This window comes from Galeopterus variegatus, unplaced genomic scaffold (assembly GCF_000696425.1).
Source record: "Galeopterus variegatus unplaced genomic scaffold, G_variegatus-3.0.2 Scaffold2873, whole genome shotgun sequence".
NCBI classification, from domain to species: domain Eukaryota; kingdom Metazoa; phylum Chordata; class Mammalia; order Dermoptera; family Cynocephalidae; genus Galeopterus; species Galeopterus variegatus.
In genome coordinates this window covers 16,722-38,638 of record NW_007728984.1, presented here as the reverse complement: position 1 = coordinate 38,638, position 21,917 = coordinate 16,722, and the positions used below count along the sequence as shown (strand labels likewise).

Here is a 21,917-nt window from a genome sequence, read left to right as displayed (position 1 = left end):
GAATCGTGCCCCAGGGTCTAGATCAGTGCCTGGCTCTCAGTGGATCCTAACAAAAAACCCTGATGAATGAATAGGTCAGTGACGGGGGGAGTCCGTAAAGTTTCCTGTGCACATCCTAAGCTTACCCAAGGAACTGTCTCATTTTTCTCAACAGCCTTGAGGAGTCGTTCTGGCCGCTCCATCATCAACGGGAACTGGGCAATCGACCGTCCCGGAAAATATGAGGGTGGAGGGACGATGTTCACCTACAAGCGCCCCAATGAGATTTCGAGCACTGCGGGAGAGTCCTTTTTGGCTGAAGGTCCCACTAACGAGATCTTGGATGTCTATGTGAGTTTGAATGTTTCTGGACTGTTCTCTGGATTTTGTATCTTGTTGCTTCTAAGGAACACACTTAGAACCAATAAGCAACCAATCATTGCCCGTGCTCAATAAAATCACTTGAGCGGAGCCTGTTTGAGGTACCCCTTAAATGCTTGGCATTCATCTTTGCCATTTACCTCTGAACATACCTAGCTCATAGAAACCTTAAATTCTACCAGATGTTTATTACCCTCTGAGTTTATTGACCCAGTAAAACCAATTTTACTTGTTGAACCAAATCAGAGCACATACCTAGCTCATAGAAACCTTAAATTCTACCAGATGCTTATTACCCTCTGAGTTTATTGACCCAGTAAAACCAATTTTACTTGTTGAACCAAATCAGAGGCAAAACACATCCTTTATTTCATGAGTGTTGGATCTCCTCCAGGCACTTTCCTCCTAATGCTAATTTGGCATGTTTTCTTTTTATGGCAAAAGAAAGCAAATGCCTTAAAGCAAGACCGCTCACAGTTCCCAATCCTCTTCAAACTCTATTAAAGTAAGTGAAGAAACGAGAACTCCAGAGTACTCCAGATGAAACAATAAAGCTTGGATAACAATATGGAGGTTTATTGGAAGTTGCCTGCTTCACAGAAGACAGAATTTTTATTTACTTTACATGAAACTAAAATCTTAAGTTGCCCAAGAGTTAAAAATGGTCCTTATTTGTATGTGTGAGTGTGAAAAACAAACACTGTCATTCCTCTACACTCTTACTCAACAACAGTCCACACAGACGACAGACTTCTGTGTGGGGACTTCTCCCCACTGACAAGCAGACAAGCAACCAGTCCCCAGCGGGCACCAGCGGGGTGTCCTCCAATTCAATTCCGACACTATCCACCCAGAGATAGTGTCAGATCCCACAGGTTGAGGGCTCAGTCCCCAAGACTGCCCCCACTTCAGATGCCAGTCGCAAGTCCAGGCCTCTGGAACTTCTGACTGATCAGCTATAAATCAGGGTGGGTTCAATTAATTTGCAGAGGGGCTCACAGAACTCAAGGTAACACTTACTTACATTTGCCCATCCAAAGGATATTTTAAAGGATGCAAATAAACAGCCAGATGAAGAGATCTGGAAGGGTCCCGAGTGCAGGACTTCCGTTCCCATGGACTTGGGGAATGCCACCCTCCCAGCAGGCAGATGAGTTCAGCTGTGCAGAAGCTCTCCAGACCTGGACCTCTTGGGTGTTTATACAGGCTTCATTATATAGGCTTGATTGATTAAATCATTGGCCACTGGTGATCGACTTAACCTTTGGCCCCTCTGCCTTCCCTGGAGGTTGGGGAGTGGGACTGAAAGTCTCACTTTGGTCTTGCCTGGGGGCTGCCAGCTATCATCAGCATCTGAAAAGACTGATCATTTTGTCTAAGAACTTTAGGAGTTGTATGTCAGGAGCTGAGCATGAAGAGCAAATACATATTTTGTATTTTCACAATATCACATTGTTTTTAAAAGAAACCGCTAGAATCCAGTCTTCTCAAAGGATCAGGAAATAAAGGGTGACAAGAAATAAAAGCTTGAAATAACGTTTGGATAGAAAGAATGAGTTCGCCCATAAATGTACGTACTTTTGCCGTCCCAAGTCCATTCTCATCTCCATGGTATTTGCTGTGTCAGAGCTTTAGGAACGTTATTAGTTGCATTGTTGTTAGTCCTCGAGCTATTCAGTTCTACGTCCATTCCTCTTGGGCCTAGTGAACTTGAAATTACAAAGGAGTCCTTGTTGTAGTTAATTTTGGACTTTTTTAGACCATTCAGTTGGTTGGTGAACTCTGGGCAGATTTCGAATGGCATCAGAGGTAAGATCTCTCAGCTTGTTAGAGGCCTACGTGGGTGGCCTAGGAATGGCAGCCAACAATAATTACATACAGGGGCAAGGTTTGCGCTGGCAGAATGCTCACACAGGACAGGCACAGGAGACATAGGGAGAATTTTCAGCCTCAGACTGAGTGGCCGATTGTGTGAAAAGGGAAGTGAGAGATGAGGGGAGACCGCAGGAACCCCAGGTCACACACTGTGTCCCTCAGGGGTTCCGTGCTCACCACCACGTTTCCGCAATGCCGATGGTTTGGTAGTGGTTCCTACGTGTAAAGAGCCCAGTGTTCTCATGTCTGCCTTCCTTTGGGTGATTTATAGAATGGAGACCCATTTCACAAGTAGGGGCAAGAGATTATGGATTAAAGGGAAAGAATAAACACAGGGCCCCCCATGCAGGAGTGGCTCAGACATGCTTTTAGCTAGAAAGGACCTAAGAGATCTGCTGTGATTTTAACCTCCTCTGGATGAAGAAATCAAAATCTGTGGGACTGAGGGACTTGCTCTCTGTTACACAGCTCATAGCAGGAGAGCTACTTTATAAAGCAGTAGAGACAGAAATAGCAAAATGGGACAGTGTCTCCTGGCTTTGCACATATTCACACTGTAGATTCTTGTCGACTGCTGTGTTTAGCCCACCACCCTGCTTCCCACCACGAAAGCCAGGGGCATGAAGGACTTTGTGCTCCAAAGCCTGTAGGGAGGGAGCTGTTCTGCTGGGCCGTGCTCATCGGTTGTACTGGTTTCTGTCCCGGGCAGTGTTCAGCTGCTGACTCGCACACTCCTGTGTAGCTTCCTGCTGACTGTCCTGTTTTTGTCCTTGGTTCCTGAGAGAACATGACCCTGGGATTCTTACTTCCCTTTTACCTTGTTTTCCTGACCCCATCTCTGTGGTTCTGGGGTTTTGCATGGATGAGAGGGGGTGGGACCCAGACAGCCAACGAGGGAGAGGACTGGGGCAGACCTTGAACCAGCATTGCGGGCAGGTAGAGGACTTTGAAGGAAACTAAAGGATTCCCAGCTGGCTCTGCCAAGGTCTGGTCCTTGTTTGAGTGACTGTCTTGCCACCTAGTGTTCAAACAGGTTCTCCTGCGGGGCAAACCTATTTATCTATTCGGGACATTTTGGGAGCACTGAGCAAAATCTAATGCAATCCGTGGTGTCGGAGGGGCGGGAGCCCACAGCAGAGTCCTGCTACCATTGCCCCTGTCTTCCTATTGGAATTTATACTTTATCAACTCTTAGTCTAGTTTTCTTCTGATTCTCTCGAAGACTAAGTTCTTCATTCTTTGAAAGCAATTGATGAAAAGCCATCTGGAAATAACTTCCTTTGATCTTCCGCAGGCTCACAGTGATAGTACTGCGTGTGAATCAACCACTCAATTATAGGTAGTTCCACTTACACCACTGAACCCACAGCAGCAGGAGGGGGGTGTGATGCGTGCCACGTGCGGTAACATTGACTTTTGTGTTGTCAGATGATACACCAACAGCCCAACCCAGGAGTCCACTACGAGTATGTCATCATGGGGACTAATGCCATCAGTCCTCAGGTGCCGCCTCACAGGAGACCAGGTAAGTCCCTGTGTTGCTGCCAAGCACTGTAGGTCATTTCCTCGCAAAGCCCTCTCTCTCTACTTGTGCATCTGCCCTCTGTCTCTCGATCGACACCGAGAAAACCTATGGACACGTATTTGAAAGTCAGGGCCTTGTTATCAGAGCGTGTCTCACCACTGGTCTGAGCCTTCACTGATAAGACCGTTTCATTCACTAGATTCAAAATCGAAGTGAGCATCCTGGGTCTGCCACTTCCACATTCCTTCTGTCAGTTTCCTGTTGCTGCTGCAGCAAGTTAATTCAAATTTGATGGCTTAAAACAACACAAGTTTGCTATCTTACAGTCTGGACGTTAGAAGTCTGAAATGGGTTTCACTAGGCCAAAACCAGGGTATCAGCAGGGCCACACACTCTCCGGAAGCCCTAGCAGAGAACCATTTCCTGGCCGTTTTCAGCTTCTAGAGACCACCCGCCTTCCGTGGTTCCTGGTGCGTCCCCCATCTTCACGGCCAGCGAGGCAGCGTCTGCAAATCTCCGTCTGACTCTGGCCTCTTCCGTCGTCATGTCTCAGCCTCTTCTCTCCTTCCTGTATAAGGACCCTGGAGATGATATTGGGCCCACCCCAGATAATCCAGGATAATCTCTCCATCTCAAAACCCTTAATTTAATCACATGTGCAAAGTTCTTTTTGCCAATATAAGGTAACATATTCACAGGTTCCAGGGATTAGGACATGGACATCTTTGCGGGGCCATTATCTGTTTACTATATGCCTTTTCTCTTGATCCATAAGAAAAGAATAACGAGTTCACATCTAACAGTCCACCTGGGGTCTTCCCAGTAGGCTCCGCTTCTAGACGGAGCAGGCAGCTTCCACTGGTGCTGGGTACGGAACGGTTCTCTGGCTCTGCAGATATTTCCCCACCAGATGATGTGGAGCCCACCACCCAAATGGAGATCATCTTTTCCTTCTTTAGAGCAGGAAGGTCCGCAGACATATTAATACTATTAGCTCACATGCACTGACTCCTTGCTGTGTGCCAGACACTGTGCTGAGCACTGTACATAGATTAAGTCATTGAATTCTCACAACACTGCACAGAGGGGGGTATTGTTATCAGACTCATAAAGAAATGGGAGCTTAGGGAGATTGTTACTTGTTCAGGTCCCACACCTGGGCAGTGACTTCAGGCCAGCCAGTGTGACTAGACCCTGTCTTGTTGTACTGCCTAGAGGTTACCTGGTCCAATGCCTGTCCTAGAAAGGGAGGGGACGGATGCCAGATCTGGCTTGTCTACCCTTCTCCTGGCTCATATTCGCTTGGATAACCAGGTTATCTGATTGTCACAGGTTGAGGAGGAGCCACCTAGCTGCCTGGAGACAACAGCCTGGTGTGTGCCCAGCACATGGAGTGTTATGTTGTCCAGACTCCTAGTCAGCACACTGAGCTCAGCAGGGAATTTTTATGACATTTCCAGGAGCAATACACAGTCTGAGAAACCAAGTGTAGATACAAAATATTGGGATTACTGGGTCTGTTGCTGATATATAGGGACAATTGGACAGACTGTTTGAAATCAAACAGGATGATGATGATGACTGATAACAGCCCTAATGGGTAGCATGGGGGTCTTGGGATCAGCTGCCTAGGACAAGGCAGGCCCAGAAGGGGTCAACTGTAAAATGTTGGTGAGGAGGGGTTATAAACCAGGCTTCATCCCCATGCCAACACGGTCAGGAGGCCAGAGTTTGAACACAGCCCTGGCACGTTCATGCTGTGCACCCTCAGGCAAGTCAGTAACTTCTCTGAACACATTCCCAGTCTACAAGATAAAGAGAAAAAAAAAACTACATTCAAAGGTGGTGTTTTGGGGAGTGAGAGGGGAGACTGAATAAATTAGGTGTCCATCCCAGTGCAGTGCCCAGCACATACAACGTACTGAAAAGATGAAGAAAATGTTTTCGTCTGGTAGTATCTTGGACAGTCTCATTTATATCAATATGCCTGGTCTTGATTCTGTTGGCCTAATTTACATATAATATATTTTAAACCATGAAGTATTGCAGTTAGCCTGGCACACTCAAGGGTTCATGATGTTCAGAAGCCCAAAACCTCAGACTCCTACCTCTGCTCTGCCTTGGAAACATTCTCTCTCTCTCTCTCTCTCCCCTCCCCCCCTCGGTCGGCCCCCCCCAGGCCATCCGCCTTACCCTTACTGAGAGCCTAGGCTTGCCCTTTGGGAAGGGAGAGCTACCACGTCATGCAGCTTTCGCTTTTTCCTCTGCAAAAAAAACTAAAGGCTTGGCTACTCTTCTGGACTGCAGGAGAAGGAACAAAGAGAACAGAACACAGATTAATATCTCAAAAAGTGACCTGCCACATCTGTGCACGTGTGTGTGTGTGTGTGTTATGCCTTGTTCTTTCACCAAATGGCATATCAGAGTCATATCTCCAGGCCAGAACATATATTTTCTGCATTCTTTTCAAAAATCACATACTAGTACTGTTCCATTGTGTAGTTATAGCATAATGTATTTTAACCTGTATCAGTAGCAAACATTTAAATCTCTTCTACTGTTTTGCTGTTTTAAATAATGCTTTAGTGACAATACTTGTATTACAGCTTTATGTAAAAGAATGAGAATATTTGTATGACAAATGTCCTAGAAATTGAATCACTAAGTCAAAGGATATGTGCTTTTTAATTTGGGTAGACAGTGTCAAATTGCTCTCCAAAAATTTGCGTCTATTTGCAGGCTCATCCAGTATATGAAAGTGTGTTTTTCTGCACCTTCAACAAGGGGTTTACTGATTTAAGGATTTCCAAACTGTCTAATCCTTATTGTTAGGTAAACAGAGATTTTGTTGTTCATTTCATATGTAGTTCTTTAATTATGAATGAAATTGAGAATTTTTGTATTACCTTTGGCTGTTCGTATTTTTTTTTTAATGTGAACTGCCTCTCCATGGTCTTTGCCTACTTTCCTACTGGGATATTCATCCTTTTCTTATTGATTTTTAGTAATGTTTTGGATATTAGGGAAATTAGTGTCTGCTTATTTTAAATGTATGTGCTGTGAATTAGAAATGATCTTATGCTACATAATCTCTAATGTTGAAGCAATTTCCTCTTTCAACTCAATGTCCAAACTGATCTTGCTTCTGTATGTGTGTGCACTTGCCTCTCCTAGGGGAACCCTTCAATGGCCAGCTGGTGACAGAAGGTAGGAGCCAGGAGGACGGAGAAGGGAAAGAGAGACATGAGGAGAAGGAAGACGTTCATGGTGAGGCACCTGAAATGTTCACCTCAGAGTCTGCGCAGACCTTCCCGGTCAGGCATCCAGATAGATTTTCTTCCCATCGACCAGACAGTTTGGTGCCACCAGCACCACAGCCCCCAAGGCGAAGCCGGGATCATAATTGGAAGCAGCTGGGGACAACAGAGTGCTCCACAACCTGTGGGAAAGGTGAGCCTGTGTGCAGGACAGGAGGGTCCCTGCAGATCCCCAATCGAGAAATGTGTGGAAGGGCCCAGGGGACATGACAGCCCTCACCTCCATGAGACGGCTGTGAGACGGCTCATTACTGTGACACATTGTGTTGGGGTACCATCCTCAGGCTCAGCGATCCTCTAGAAGGATTTACAAGACTCAGAAAAGCTGTTGTGATCCTGATTACAATCTATTGCAATAAAAGGATACAGATCAGAATCAGCAAAGGGAAAAGGCACATGGGCAAAGTCCAGGAGAGACCAGATGCCAGCTCCCAGGTCTCCCCTCCCAGCAGAGTCAGACAGGGACACACTCAATTCTCCCAACAATGACGTGTGACAATGCGTGTCAAGTACTGCCAACCAGAAACACTCACCCGAGCTTTGGTATCCAGGGTTTTTACTGGGGTCAGTCACATAGGCATGCAGCTCCCACGTGACTGACACTAGCTACTCAGCCTTTAGCACCCTCATGGTCAAACTAATACAACACAGCCCAAGGCCTCAGACATACAAAAACATGCATTCAGTATAAATCACATTGTTAGCATAAACTATCTTGTCAGATCAATACAGCATGGCCTAGGAACTCAAGGATAGAAAAACACTCTTGTCAGGAAGGATATTCCAAGGGATTAGAGGTTATCTCCCAGGAGTTGGTCAAGGGCCAGTCATGAAGACAGGCCTTTCTTTGGATGTGCAGGGTTTGAGCAACCCAGGCCTGCTGAGTGAACCCTTTCCTGCACACACATGTTCATTAATAATCACAGAATACACTCACATACTTCAAGGGCTAAATGTTGATGTCCAAGTAAAGGTTGTGGAAGACCTACACAAATGCCAGTTGAAACTCATTCTCAAGTCTAAGGATTTCAGAAAAAACATACTTTTGGACCTTGGAGTGTTGGTTAGCTAGCTTTGACACTCACCGACACAAGTCCTGTGTATTCTCTCCCAGTAAAACCTTAATCCTGGATTCATCCATTATCTTAACCCAAGTACCTAGGACCACCAGGGACAAATCTGTAGCCTGACAAAGTCAGGTTTATTGACTCCTTGCAACAAGGGAGGCCATACACCAGAGCAAGCATGGGGCGTGTCTCCAGACAAAAGAAAAGAGAGTGGTAGATTTGGGAGAAGGGTGTTTAGGTGAAATTTAAAGCAGAGTTTTGACAGGCTCAAAGCAAAGCATGGCTGTGTGTAAAGGGGTTACATCTGGCTGTGAAGTGGACACAGGGGCCTGTTTCCTAGAAAACTCCCAAGTTAAGATCAATGTGGAATGTAGTGTTCAGAAACCCCTTATCTGAAGTTCTGCGTTGGTGTACCTGGGTTGGTGCTGCGGTTTTAAGGTGACTTAGATCCTCATTGTAAGGATCCATCTGTGAACTGTGTAGTTATAATTTCCTTCATGTATATGATAAAAGCCTCCTGTTTGTAGTAGAGTCCTAATTATTCCCCTAAAACATCTGTTCTTTGAGGGGAGGTTACTATAGAAACAGAAACGCTGTATCTCCCAGGACTCTCTGCAAATTGGGAAAATGTGTGATACTCCCAGCGTACTGGTTTGGGGTTGTTTGTGGGGTTTTGGAGGGTTTTTTCCTTCAAGAAACTTATATCTGAGAGTTCAAAATTTGGTAACTTTGACAAAATTAGCAAAAGTTTTTGTGGAAAAACCTCCCACAATTTCTAAAGCTTTTATCGTTTTCATAAAAGCATTGGCTTTAGTGGCTTTTGAGAGCAGAACTTAGGTCTTTGGTTCTTCGGAGCTGGAGCTGCCTAGAGCCTCTGCACATTCCATAATGACTTGGTAACTGGTCTGGTGGTTTACAGAGGCTTTATTGTGCAAATTTTATTGTGCTCATACTTAATACACATGCAAAGAATGTGGACCAGAGAATCATTGGACCAACTTCTTATATAAGCTTTGTGAGGGAAAATTAAATGCCTGTAAAATGTGTCTTGACAGAGGCAGAAAACTAGAAATAATTCTGCATTAAAGCCAAAATCATTTTAGTGAGAATCTGTCCATGACATTATAGAGGTAAGCAGTATGTAATATAATTAATATAGGAACCCAAGATCAAAACGTATTATTAAGTTTCATACCATTTAGGTAGTGGTGCGATGCCCATTAAAGGAACCAGCTACACTCAGAACTAGGTGAAAGCAGGGAAAGTTGTAAAAAGGGTGAAAATTGTAAAAAGGGTGAAAGTTGTCATTGTGTAGTTTTATATCGAGGGTGGCATGTGTGGAAGATTTTCTTCCATCCTGTCCAGAGATCACAAGGCACTGCACTGTGGATGAAGTGAGGACAGAAGCATGTGTGCTTTGCCAACTCGTCCTTCACACCTCTCACAGTCCTGTGCTCACTGCACAGACGCCACTTACTCATCCAGGCGGTCGTTCAACAGGTCTCTGCCTTTTCTGTACCAGACATGATGGCGAGACCCCTGTATGCAAAGGTTGTGGTTATTTTGCCCCCCAACCCAGCCCAGGCTGTGGGCTCCACGCTGTGGTAAAAAATCTCCCTCCCTCAGTATTCCCTGGTATCTGGCCAGCAAACTCCTGCTCACACTCCAAGCTCAGATACCACCTCCGCTGTGAAGCCTTCCTGATTCTGCAAGGCCCAGGTAGGCACTTCTTCCTGGGGGCCTCACAGCAGTTGAGGACACATTTCTGTCCCAGTCATGATTGGCTTGACTGCCTCCATGAGTATATGTACACTTAGCAACCTCTGCACTTGATATCACAAAGTAGGCAGTCTTCCAGTGTTTCTCGAATAAATGAATACGTCATCACCACATTTCAAATGCGGAAGATATGGGCTACTGGAAAAGATACTATGGTAGTTTTCACATCTTCATTATATCCTAGATATACAAGTCAATTACTGCCTTTAACCATGTTCTATCAGTGGTATAAAGAATATGGGTTTACATATTCAAAACTGAACAATCTTTTTCTCTAGATTTTCTTATGATTTTGCTTAGTCTTTTAAGATAGCATTTCTCCTTTGCATTGTAGATATACACACACAGACTCTTACTGGATTGTGAGGTATGGGATTCAGCATCCATACTATCCATTTAAAATATTTAGCCTGTATATACCCACATGTGCAAGTACAGACACACGTGGCATCTGCCAATCAGAATGTCCACTGTCACACATCCATCCTCTTCTTTATCCTGGTAGACAGCACTTGTTCTCGGGACAAAGAGATACGGAAGAGGTGCCTTGGAAATAAAACAAAAACAGAGATGAATTATTCCCATAGCCTCCCTTCTTTGGTAATCCTAGCTCCCTTGCAGCAGCCCGTGGGTGCCCCGTCTCTACTCACAGGCAGTGATGGCATCAGACGTGCAGGGCAGGGGAGGCGATGTGGATGTGCTAAGCAAGTAGCTCACCTCACGGTCATCAACAGTAGTGACAAGTATGCTGTGACCAAGAAGGTCCAAGCCTGTGCTGCCAACTCAAGTCCATTCCCCTTGAGATCTCATCGTTTGTCCACTTACGGTCCCTCTCCCAAGCTCTGCTCCAGTCCTTCCCGGTCTGGCTAACCACACCACACATTTCTATGCCGCTCACTTTCTCTCTTTGTAAATGCTTTCAGCATCGTGATGTCATCATCTCAGGGAGGGACCTTGTTGCCAGGTGTCTAAGAATGGCCCACACTCAACATGGTCATTGCCCAGACCTCTGTCAAACTCTTGGCTTGGCTCAATTGATTCCTGGAGTTCCAAGTCTAGAGTTAATTCATTTTTTCTCTCCTTCTTTTGTTTCTCTCTCTATAATGTCCCACTGACCTCCACGCTATCCCCTGAACTCACTGACTTACCCATTTATTGTCTCCTGATTACCCGTGGTACAGTTCCTTCTCCAACATAACATACTTCTATTCTGATCACCATGCCCACATACAAGCCAACCAAACTGATCCCAGATTTTTCCTGCTGCCTGAAGCCCAACCAGCACTTGACCTCATGCCCTGTTCTTGCTTGCTAGCAATTAGAGGAATAATTGAACGTGGGAGGTGGCCGGGTGCCATTTCGAGTGAGAGCATCCCTTCCTGCAGATATTAAAACTGAGGAAAGAAACCATTGCAATCACTGGAGTCAAGAGTTGTAGATGTGGTATTTTGTCACCACCAGAGAGACAGAGATCCTCTGACTTCATTTCCTTGGCTTATGTGTGTGGAGCTGGGCCATGGACAATACATGTAAGGGCAGTAAAAGGGGGGGAGAAGGCAGGCCACGTGCCAAACCACCCCAAGCAGGACCCATCTTTGCAAGGCACAGAGCATTCCTATGGTATCCTATATCCATTTAAATATCTAAAATATTATATTTCCCCTTACTTGAGTGCCAAGTGGTTGGGGTAGCTAATTTTGCTTTCCAATTCTCAAACTTGCAAGTGGAAAAGTTAAACCCACTCTGTGTGGAAGGAAAGGAATAGGCTAAACAAGATCTTTATTTAATCTCTTAACAGCTGAGTCCAAAATGGGTACAGTGCAAGCTGTGAACCCAACCTTATTCATCTTTATAACTCAGCACAATGTGCTTACTATTTGTTGAATTTAATTAAAAATCTCTTCTATTTAATGGAAGGAGATATGTAGCTGGACAAAATTTAATACCACAAAAGTTTTTGCTTCCCATTAATTTTGCAATCAGTACTGCTTTTTCCTCAGCTTATAATTATGCTAAATTGGAACATTATTTTGAATAATGGTCTCAAGTTATAGTTATACTATACATTTTTCCTGCCAGAATAATTTAAACAAATGATCGTTTCAGATTCAAAACTGCCTTACAAACTGTCAAGTTTCTTACAAGAACTACCCTCTGCCCAGTGTGTCATACAAGGTCACCTCCAAGAATCATTGAAACTCTTTCCTGGCTGATGAAATATTGAGAACTTATGTTAAAAGTTGTCCTTCTCGGTACAGTTAAAATTGCAACAAGTTGGAGTTTCAGAAAATGCCCGGCCAATTAGCAACAGAGATAAGACAGAATTGTAGAATAAATCACAGTGTTCTTCCCAGCAGGAATTGTGTGCAGGCCTAGACTGTGGGGTCGACAGTTATTTGTGAAGAAGCATCTTCAGATGGCTGGTTCAGACGGCCGGTCGCTGGGTTACATCTCTCACTTCGTAAACGCCCATCAGTAATGCTTCAGTGCTGCTACCAGGCAGCAGCAGAGAGAAGAAGGCAGAATTGACTTGTCTTTTTTTTCTTTTTTTCCCCATTGAGATCTAGAAATTCCACTTAACAAATTATCGTTTTTGATTCAAAGTAGATTTACCCTTATTAAGCCAATGAAACGAGGCTGTGTATTTAAAACAAAAATCTTGAGTCTGTTAGTATTAGTTTAGCACAGTAATAAAGACAAGTATTTGACCTCTGATAAATATTCACTCAACAAACTTGTACTGAGCACCTGCTCCTCTGCTAGGTACCGGATTTACAGAGATGAGCAAGAACTAGTCCTGGCCCTGAGAAGCTCACTGTTTCGTGGAAGCAGACATTTCCTCTGATAACTGAAACACCGTTGGATTGGTACTTTATTAGAGGAATGTGTAAAATGCTTTACAAAGCGGGAAGGCAACTGCTCATCTACCCTGTCTTGAATCTTCTTACTTCTCTGCTTCCACCTAACTGTCTCTTAAACCTACCTGGTATAGCAGCCCAGTTTGTTGAGCGGGCACTTTTATTCCAGTTTAGTGACCTGGACAGCCCCATTTCTCCAGTACATACATGCACACACCTACCCAAGCCCAACCCTTTCTCTAGGACCTAGCTTGGCCCTCCAGGACATTTTCTCTCTTATGCCTCCAGAGAACCTTTGAAAAGTTACTGTTCGTGTTATTTTATAATCACTCCCTTGCTGAGTGATCTCTCTTTTGTTATCTTGAACTGTTATGAAAATTGTTTTTCTCTGCCTTAAACACGTACAAACCATGTCCACAAATAGATTATAAGCTCTTTGAGGACAGGAACTGTTTCTGACTCTTCTTTGCAACCCCACAGTTCCTGGCAGAGCCCTTGTGAGGCAGGTGTGTATAAACTCACGAAGGGAAAGGAGTGTGTGTGTATGTGTGAACAGTCCTCACTGTTTCAGTGCCCTGTCTCCATCAGCACCTGAGTCTGCGCATGTCCACCATGCGTGGGACTGTCCTTCAGCCATTCTCTTTGTCACTGCAGGATCGCAGTATCCTATTTTTCGCTGTGTGCACAGAAACACTCATGAAGAGGTTCCTGAGAGCTACTGCGACTCCAGCATGAAGCCAACCCCCGAGGAGGAGCCCTGCAACCTCTTCCCCTGCCCAGCCTTGTAAGATGCCTCTCTGTTGAGGTCACCTGTTACTCAGTCTTCTGGTTGCATGTGCATAGGCTGTTAGTAGCGGATGTAACCTAATTTTTAAATCAGTCTAAATTTGATTTAGAAACATAAGTCTTGGACTGTGCAGTCTGTTTAGCAAGTGTACCTGTCTTTGAGGATAAATTCAGGAGCTGATGCCCGTAGCAAGTCAGCACACTCCAGGAAGCCCTCCCTTTGGAAAATTGGAGCAATTCGGTTTTAGCCTGGTATGGAAAACAAAGAGGGAGCAATGTGAATCCAGTGTAGTCAGGGTTGGAGGTGACCTGTGGACAAAGAGAGGCTAATGAAAGTCATGAAAGCATCAGTATGGAGAAGTCAGGAAAAAATGTCCTGGGAGAGGTCTTGGACTGGTCATTAAATGATAAATAGGACACTTGCGGAAGAACAGAGGGAAAAGGCCCCAAAAGGGTCAAAATCTAATTCTAAGAGTAATAAAAATGTAATTCTTCTTCAAATACATAATGAGCATGTGCTAATGTCTCATTTAACCAAGTAATAATGGAGCTGGATAACGGAGTATGCGAAACTGATAGGAAAATAGTTAATGACAAATAAAGAACACCGGAATTAGATTTCTTAGTTCCCAAGTAGCTTAATGTTCTACGGGATAATAAAACTAACTTTTGAAGTTTTGTTTCTTTTTTTACTAGATAAAAATCATTTGGATCTTCTGAGTTTTCTGTAATTTTTTACAGAATCTGGGCCTTAGTCAGTGGGAAATAGCATGTTGAACAAAGTTACCTTCCTTTAAGGAGTCAGAGGACCATTAGGCAAACTTTTAAGCAATGGTCTAGTAAGAGAGTCACCCGTAGTGATTCTGATGACTCTGTGTAAATTGGCTTGGATCCATGTTCCCTGCCTGCTAAAACTGAAGTTATCTGTCTCTCTCGTGCTCTCTTTCCTGAGCTAGCTGGGACATCGGGGAGTGGTCAGAGTGTAGCAAAACCTGTGGCCTGGGCATGCAGCACCGCCAGGTTCTGTGCCGCCAGGTGTACGCCAACCGCAGCCTCACGGTGCAGCCCTACCGCTGCCAGCACCTGGAGAAGCCTGAGACCACCAGCACCTGCCAGCTCAAGATCTGCAGTGAGTGGCAGATCCGTTCGGACTGGACCTCGGTACGTGGGGTGGGGAAGCCTGCTCTGGAATTCCCTCTCCCAACAGAGATGGATAACCCTGAGTTCCCCAGGTGGGGATCCATCCCGAAGTGTCTGAACCGCTGTTTTTGCAAACCGTAGGATGCACCAGGAGCTCAATAGAGTTGAGGCTGGTGTGCAACACCCACAGCTGGCTTTAGGGGTGAGCCATGGGACCCCTAAATGGGGTGAACAGGCAGACCCCATCTGTTTCATGTGTCATGGTGGAGTGAAGTTTGGCAACCGCTGGTAGAGCCAACTCCTTCCAGTCCTGCTCTCCCATTTTATAGATGAGAAAGTGAGGCCCAGGGGGATACAGTAGACAAGACATCTGAGAAGGTTTAGAGAAAAGGGTTGCAATGTGTTCTGGGGCTCACGTCCTCCCCCAGGAGGTTACATGCATTGCAGGTGACCCGGCAACACAGCGGGCCGGGAACAAAGGACAGTCCTCGGAGCTAAAGCTGCCCGTTCCGCTGATGGAAGCTGCTGTGTTTTAGTGCTCAGTGCCCTGCGGTGTGGGACAGAGGACCCGCGATGTGAAGTGTGTGAGCAACCTCGGGGACGTGGTCGACGATGAGGAATGCAACATGAAGCTCCGGCCAAATGACATCGAGAACTGCGACATGGGGCCCTGCGCCAAGAGCTGGTTCCTCACCGAGTGGAGTGAAAGGGTGAGCAGTGGCGGGCGGAGGGCGGGCTGAGGTCCGCGGGGCTGGTGGGCAGCAGCTGTGCGCCACCAGTGCCCACACCACAGCGACCCCAGTCCCTAGCTCAGAATCCCCCGGCTGGCCTCTGACTGTGGAAAAAAGGCCCAGAGATGGATCCCTGTAGGCTTCTACCCTTCTAGGAGGACCGAGGGGCTCCCAGATTGAGGAGCGGGTGTGAAGAAATGAGCCTAATTCTCCTTAGCACTCCACGTGATCGTTAAATAGTGAAATACTGAATAAAGTGAAAAATTACATCACACCTTCCCCAGGTCTGGTGAGTGCCTGGCATATAATAGGCACTCAGCAAATAGCAGTCCCTGTCCTGCGTCTTACTGACTCAAAGCAGTGTACATGCTGTTCCCCTCCCCAGAAGCCTGGCCTCCCCTGGAGTCCCAGGTGTCAGGTGTCAAAGAATACCTCAAAGGCGTATACAAGGGTCTGCAGTAGTGCTGCCAGTGTTCGCACAGGTTTTCTCTCCCTCCGCGTTGTAATTAAGATGCCTGTTAATTTCATTCCTCTCATCCCTGTAATACTCCATATTAGTGGGGAGTGTTATCCAGAAAGAAAGGAAGGACAGACCTGCAAATGCAGCCTTCGCTCCACCTTCAGAGGTCACCCTGGAGATTGTCATGGAGTGATTCATTTTCCTGTGGACCCCCCACACCTTATGGCACACAGCCCCTGCCCCTCAGCCCCTGGATTTCCCCATATGCAGAGCCCTGGGTGCAGAGCTCCTACAATGAAGAGCCAGCTATAGTCCCTGTCCTAGGAGTAGACTATAATGGGTACCAGATGAGCCACTGGGTGGCTCTAACTAAAGAGAACCAAATGGAGAGTAAGTGCCACCTTGCAGGTGTGGCCACTGACACAGACTTCTGCCCCTGAAGTTAAGTCCAGCAGAGCTCACCCCAATTCTGCTCCTGTATCCCCGTTGTCCAGAACTCCCAGCCCCAACAGTAGCCCATGGTGTTGTGGAAACAGTGCTGGAAGGTGTACACGATGTCGCTTTGGTCAGCCTCCCTGCAGCGTGAGGAATCCTCTGCAGCGTCCCTCACATAGGTCACCAGGCTCAGAAATTCACTGTGTCCAGACAATGACGTCTATTTCTTGTATAGCTCCAGGTGTTGGGAGGTTTCCTTTTTATGTTGAGCCAAAGTGTTTCTTGCTAACTCGCACTGTCCTGTAGAAAATCTGAGTGCCCTCTCCCTACACAGCAGCCCTAGGGCCATTTGGGGACCCCTTCCGTGACTTCTCCAGGCTCAACATTCCTAGTTCTTTCAACTGATTCTTTTGTGCTTTAGTTTGTGTTCACGGTAAACTTGATGAAATGTTAATTTTTTTTCTGGTTATAAAGTAACACAGTATTACAAAAAATATGAACTCTTATAAAAGCATGCCCCAAATCTCTCCACTGAAAGATAATAATTTGAGATTTTTAAAGCTATACTGCTAAGCTTTTTGCTACTCGTACATATTTTAAGGATGTAAATCATAATGTATATACAATCTTGACACCTGCTCTTTTCACTTATATATTGTAAACATTTTTATGGTGTTAAAAACCTGTAAGACATGATTTTTAATAATAATAAGGTATTATAGAACTATTATAATTGAATCAATCCCCTATTTCTAAACGTTTGGGGTTTTTTTCTAATTTTTTACAACTTTATATAGGATATTCAGTAAATGTCCTTGTACATAAATCCTTATATGCACCTTCCTTATTTCTCTAAAATAATGTTTAAGAAGTGGAATTCTTGTGCCAAATGTTGTGAATGATTTTAGAACTCTTAATACATTTGGCAAATTTCTCTCCTGAAAGATTATTTCAACTCGGAGTCTCAAGCAGCAGCTGAGAGAGCTCTTACAATCGTTGTATTGCAGTGATTCTTTACAGTTATTTAGTTCCATCTCTCTACATTTGCTACTCTCCAAAAAGGCACAGAGCTCAGACACAAGAAAAAGCAACTATTTAGGGAAAAAGAAAACTGCAATGGTTCCTTCCTCTGTGTGTCTCCCATGTTTATTTAGAACAATAAAATTCCACCTATAGATTTCCTAAAGATTTTCCACACTAGCTATTTCCACTCCAATGTTGACTCATAAATTTCCTCTTAATGTACTTTTGCTTTGTGTTTTCACATAAGTACTTGCTGAATCTAGCCCTTGACTTCAAATTACAAATAGACCAAGGAATGGCATTTTATTCTTCCCTTGCGAGAATTGAACTTTTTTGTTGTTTTTGGAAAAGATGTTTTAAATCATGTAAGTTTGATGCTATGATGTAAATAAATAATTTTTGCTTTATATACCCCCAGAATATATCATTATTCCTAAATGCTCATGCTTATTTCAGAACAGATGAGGGGAAAGGTGTTACTGGGTTTGAGGAAAGCTTCCTGGCTTTGGCATCATTTCTGTGCCTACCACCTATTTCTTATTTGACCTTGAGCAAGCTGCTCGCTCTCTAAGCCTCAGTTTCCTCAACTGTACCATTGCTGAGTGAGCATGAAGGAATAACACATTAAAACCCATGACCTAGGTGAGGTTGGCATGGTAGGGTTTTCTGTGGGCTGCTTCATTCTTCTTAGGGTCCATGTCTGTACTGGGCCTTTGAGCCACCAGTTGGTCCTACAAAAGGTTCAGCCCTGGAGTGACCAGCTGATGGCAGTCTTCCACATTGGAGTGGTTGCTTCATGTAAAAAACCACACTCTTAAGCTTCAGTCTGCAATTTTTCCTCACTGCAAATAAATATGTATCGAGTACCTATCACTCGTGCTGAGCATGAGCGAGACACAGCCTCTAATTCAATGAGCTTGAGAGAAAGAGAGACCAAAGAAAATAAGGTTAAAGTTTACAAACACTCCAGAGTGTATCCCATTGCCCAATTTAAATTAATTCGTCTCCACTAAACGAATTGAGGCTGTAAATCCATTGTGAATCTTCTCTTAAATTTCTAGGGCTATAAAGTTCTTCTGGCCTAATGACTCACCTTAAAAACATCTTTGCAGCTACTTTTAATTGAGAATGGACCTTATCAGATGGAAGTATCATTTACTTTTTAGTTCTACAAATCAATGACAGGTTTAAACACATGCGTATGTTTTAATCACAACAGAAAAAAAAATTTAGAAAGTCCACCAGCCTCAGTTTTGTAATGTCTAATTTCCAAGGAAGTTTTCCAAGAAAAAAATTAAGAAAAAATATTGAGTTATTTAAATTTCAGAAAATAGATGCATAAAACTGAAGTTCAAGAATAGTCATTAGAACCTTATAGTCCCTCAGGGGCCAATTGGACCAAATTTAGCATTTAACTGTTGCTGGAATGAGAAGGCAATCCTCGCCAGAGGGTTGCTTAGGAATTCCATGAGTTTCTGTGTTTTATCAGCCCAGAAGTTCAATTAGGAGTCAGGTCCTTTTCTGACTACCAGAGCAGATTTGGTCTTTCTTTTAGGAAGCTCCTTCAGGAACAGTGAATGGGTGTGTTTTGATGCCTCACTCTGAAAGTTAGTCGCTGCTACATAATTTCTGATGATAGGCTTTCTGGGCCTGGGCCTGTGTGGGTAGCTCCTTTCAAATTTAAATTTATTGCAGTATTTCCTGTAGTTGGTATAATAAAGTAAAGCTCCTCCACAGGCCTCATCCATGTGATGTCTTCCTATTGGCACTAGCATGGTCTTTAACATTTGTCTTTTAAATTAAGCACATGGGGCTATGTGTATTACTTGGTTTGGAAAGCAGAAAATTAAGGTAGCTAGTCAGAGGGAAATTATCTGGAAAGAAATATTCTTAGGGTTTGAAACATGAAGGTAACTGAGATTTGATTTACTTTGCACCCTGTGCAGGAGAATTTAAATATCTTGAGTTTTAATGTTAGGAAGAAGACCAGATTATACATGGCCAAAACAAACAAACAAAAAAACCCTTTAGCCTAGAATATCCCAATTATTTTAACAAAGAATTTTTTTTTTCCTTTCTTTTGTCTTTTTTCGTGACCGGTAACGGGATCACAACCCTCAGTGTCGTGCCCGTACCGCGACCGGCAACGGGATCACAACCCTCGGTGTCGCGCCCGCACCGCGCTCAACCAATGAGCAGACCGGTCTCTATATGGGATCTGAACCCTCAGCGGGAGCGCCACCGCACTCCCAAGCACCGCACTCTACCGAGTGCGCCACCAGGCCGGCCCAACAAAGAATTTTTTTAACCTGAGTTTTTTTAACCTAAATTTTTTTTTTCCTTTTTGTCTTTTTTTCGTGACCGGCAACGGATCGCAACCCTCAGTGTCGCGCCCGTACCGGGCCAGGACCGGCAACGGGATCGCAACCCTCGGTGTTGCGCCCGCACCTCGCTCAGCCAGTGAGTGGCCGGTCTGTATGTGGGATCTGAACCCTCGGTGGGAGCGCCGCTGCGCTCCCAAGCGGCGCACTGTAGCAGTGCGCCACCGGGCCGGCCCTAACCTAAATTTTTTTAACCTATTCATTGTCTTAGATTTCTAATAACATTACAAATACAGCAAAAGTCAGGAAAAGTGTGTGTAAGCCTGCAGGGGAGGAAAAACTTTTCCTCTAGCTTTTAGATTCTCTGACAGTAACCTGTGAATTAACTTAACAAAAGATTAACAGAAGAAAAGCATACAAATTTTACATGATGTTAATATTTTTATGTAGCAGAGAGGGATTCTTAGGAAAGAAGCAAAAACCCTAAAGAAGCAGTTAAACTCAAGTGCTTATATACTACTTTAACAAAGGGTGATAAATTGTGGAGATGTGATTAGACAAAGGAAAAGGGTTTGAGGCTTCTACGGACAGTAAATTGTGGGAAAATGACTAAGAATATATGAGGGAAACTAATAGAAGATAAAGGTTATTTTATTAAGGTTTGTTTATGTGGACACATCTAGAGTCAGCTCCCCAACTCCAGTGATAAGAATGTTCTCTTCTTCCTGGTACTGGGAGGGCATCTTTCTCATGGGAAATTCATGCCCTGCTCTTAGGAAGAAAGGGGTAAAGTAGGGATCCCTCCCTGAATCTGCTGTTGCTCACCTGTCTTCAGTTCAAAATGATCGATATGCTAAAGAGGTGTATTTTTGGGTAGCATGTCCTGATCTCCTTCAAGCCCTTTGCTCCAGAGGCAGTTTCCTCCCTGAGAATTCAGGCCCAGCTCAGCAATGATCATGTAAACGATTACTCATGCTGGGCTGTAATTTTACAAAACTAGACAGCAGCATACAAAAATGGAAATTTTGATAAGAAAATGGGGTTGGCAGGATTTTTTTCCTCTTCTTAAATTTTATTTAAAATTCTATTTCTTTCATTTATTTTTTTAAATGGTAATGTTGGTAGAAATCAAACATTCATTCTGCTTTTAAGACAAGACCTGCAAACGTACAGAATGGACTTTAGTCATGTGCCAAAGAAAGTGTTGATAAGAGAAATGAGCAAGGTTGGTCCTGAGTCTATATTCATTTATTCAATTGATATTCATGATTCACTCATGAGTGAGGTGCTAACCTGAGAAGAAGTTAAAGATGATTCAAGAGTCCCTGCCCTCACCAAGCCTACTTCTATAAAGAAAAACAATAATAATAATAATAAGCAGGACACAGATAACTATAATACAAAGGAAGAAAACAGAGTATTGACAGCCATGAGAATTCTGGTTAAGCAATTAAGGAAATTTTCACAGAGGACATGGCATGTGAGCTGAGCTTTAAAGGATTCTGATGTGCCCTGGGGAAGGGCAGGAGCGTTCCAGGCAGAGGGAATGGCAGGGACAAAGGCTCTGGGAGCATTTCCTGTGATCCAGGAATAGCAGCCACTCTGGCTCTGTCCAGTGTGAGGACGTAGGATAGAAAAATGGGAAAATAGTCTAGAAGAATGGGTCAGTTGTCGTATATTGTAGGAAACCTTTAAGGCCAGTTGGGGGAGTCCATATGTGAATTTTGTTAGGAATGGGATGGCATCAGAGGGACTTTTTAGCTAGCATGGAGTTCTCAACACCTGGAAGCCAAATGCATTAGAAAAGCCAGTGAGGCTGAGCAAGAACCTGCAACCAGTGTCTGGGGAAAGAATATAAATGGTGTTGGGAACCACAGGCAGAAAGGGACCAGACAGAGACGAGAAATGTGGCTAAACTAGAATCAGCGAGACCTAATGGTTGGCTAGACGTGGAAGCAAGAAGGCAGAAGAATGGTCAACTTTTGAATCCAGGTAAAAACTTGAACATAAATCAAAAAGTCAAGATGTAGGGCCAGCCCATGGCTGACTTGGGAGAGTGTGGTGCTGATATGGCCACAGGTTCGGATCCCTATATAGGGATGGCCAATTAGCTCACTTGGGAGAGCGTGGTGCTGACAACACCAAGTCAAGGGTTAACATTCCCTTACCAGTCATCTTTAAAAAAAAAAAAATCAAGATGTGGAATGGTAATGGTGGTGAAGATGTACATGTTGGATGCA

The 21,917-nt window shown here is 44.3% G+C and overlaps 1 protein-coding gene across 1 annotated transcript in view; it reads left to right on the top strand.

Moving 5' to 3' along the window:
- The window catches only part of THSD4 (thrombospondin, type I, domain containing 4), a gene marked incomplete at its 3' end in the record, with an annotated part of 212,111 nt that overhangs the window by 179,209 nt on the left and 10,985 nt on the right, over nt 1-21,917 (top strand). Inside the window, exons 3-8 of the mRNA XM_008583255.1 lie at nt 155-330; nt 3,664-3,760; nt 6,935-7,210; nt 13,436-13,565; nt 14,524-14,728; nt 15,244-15,417. Of these exons, the coding sequence (XP_008581477.1) occupies nt 155-330; nt 3,664-3,760; nt 6,935-7,210; nt 13,436-13,565; nt 14,524-14,728; nt 15,244-15,417 (1,058 nt within the window). The remainder of the gene's footprint in view (nt 1-154; nt 331-3,663; nt 3,761-6,934; nt 7,211-13,435; nt 13,566-14,523; nt 14,729-15,243; nt 15,418-21,917) is intronic.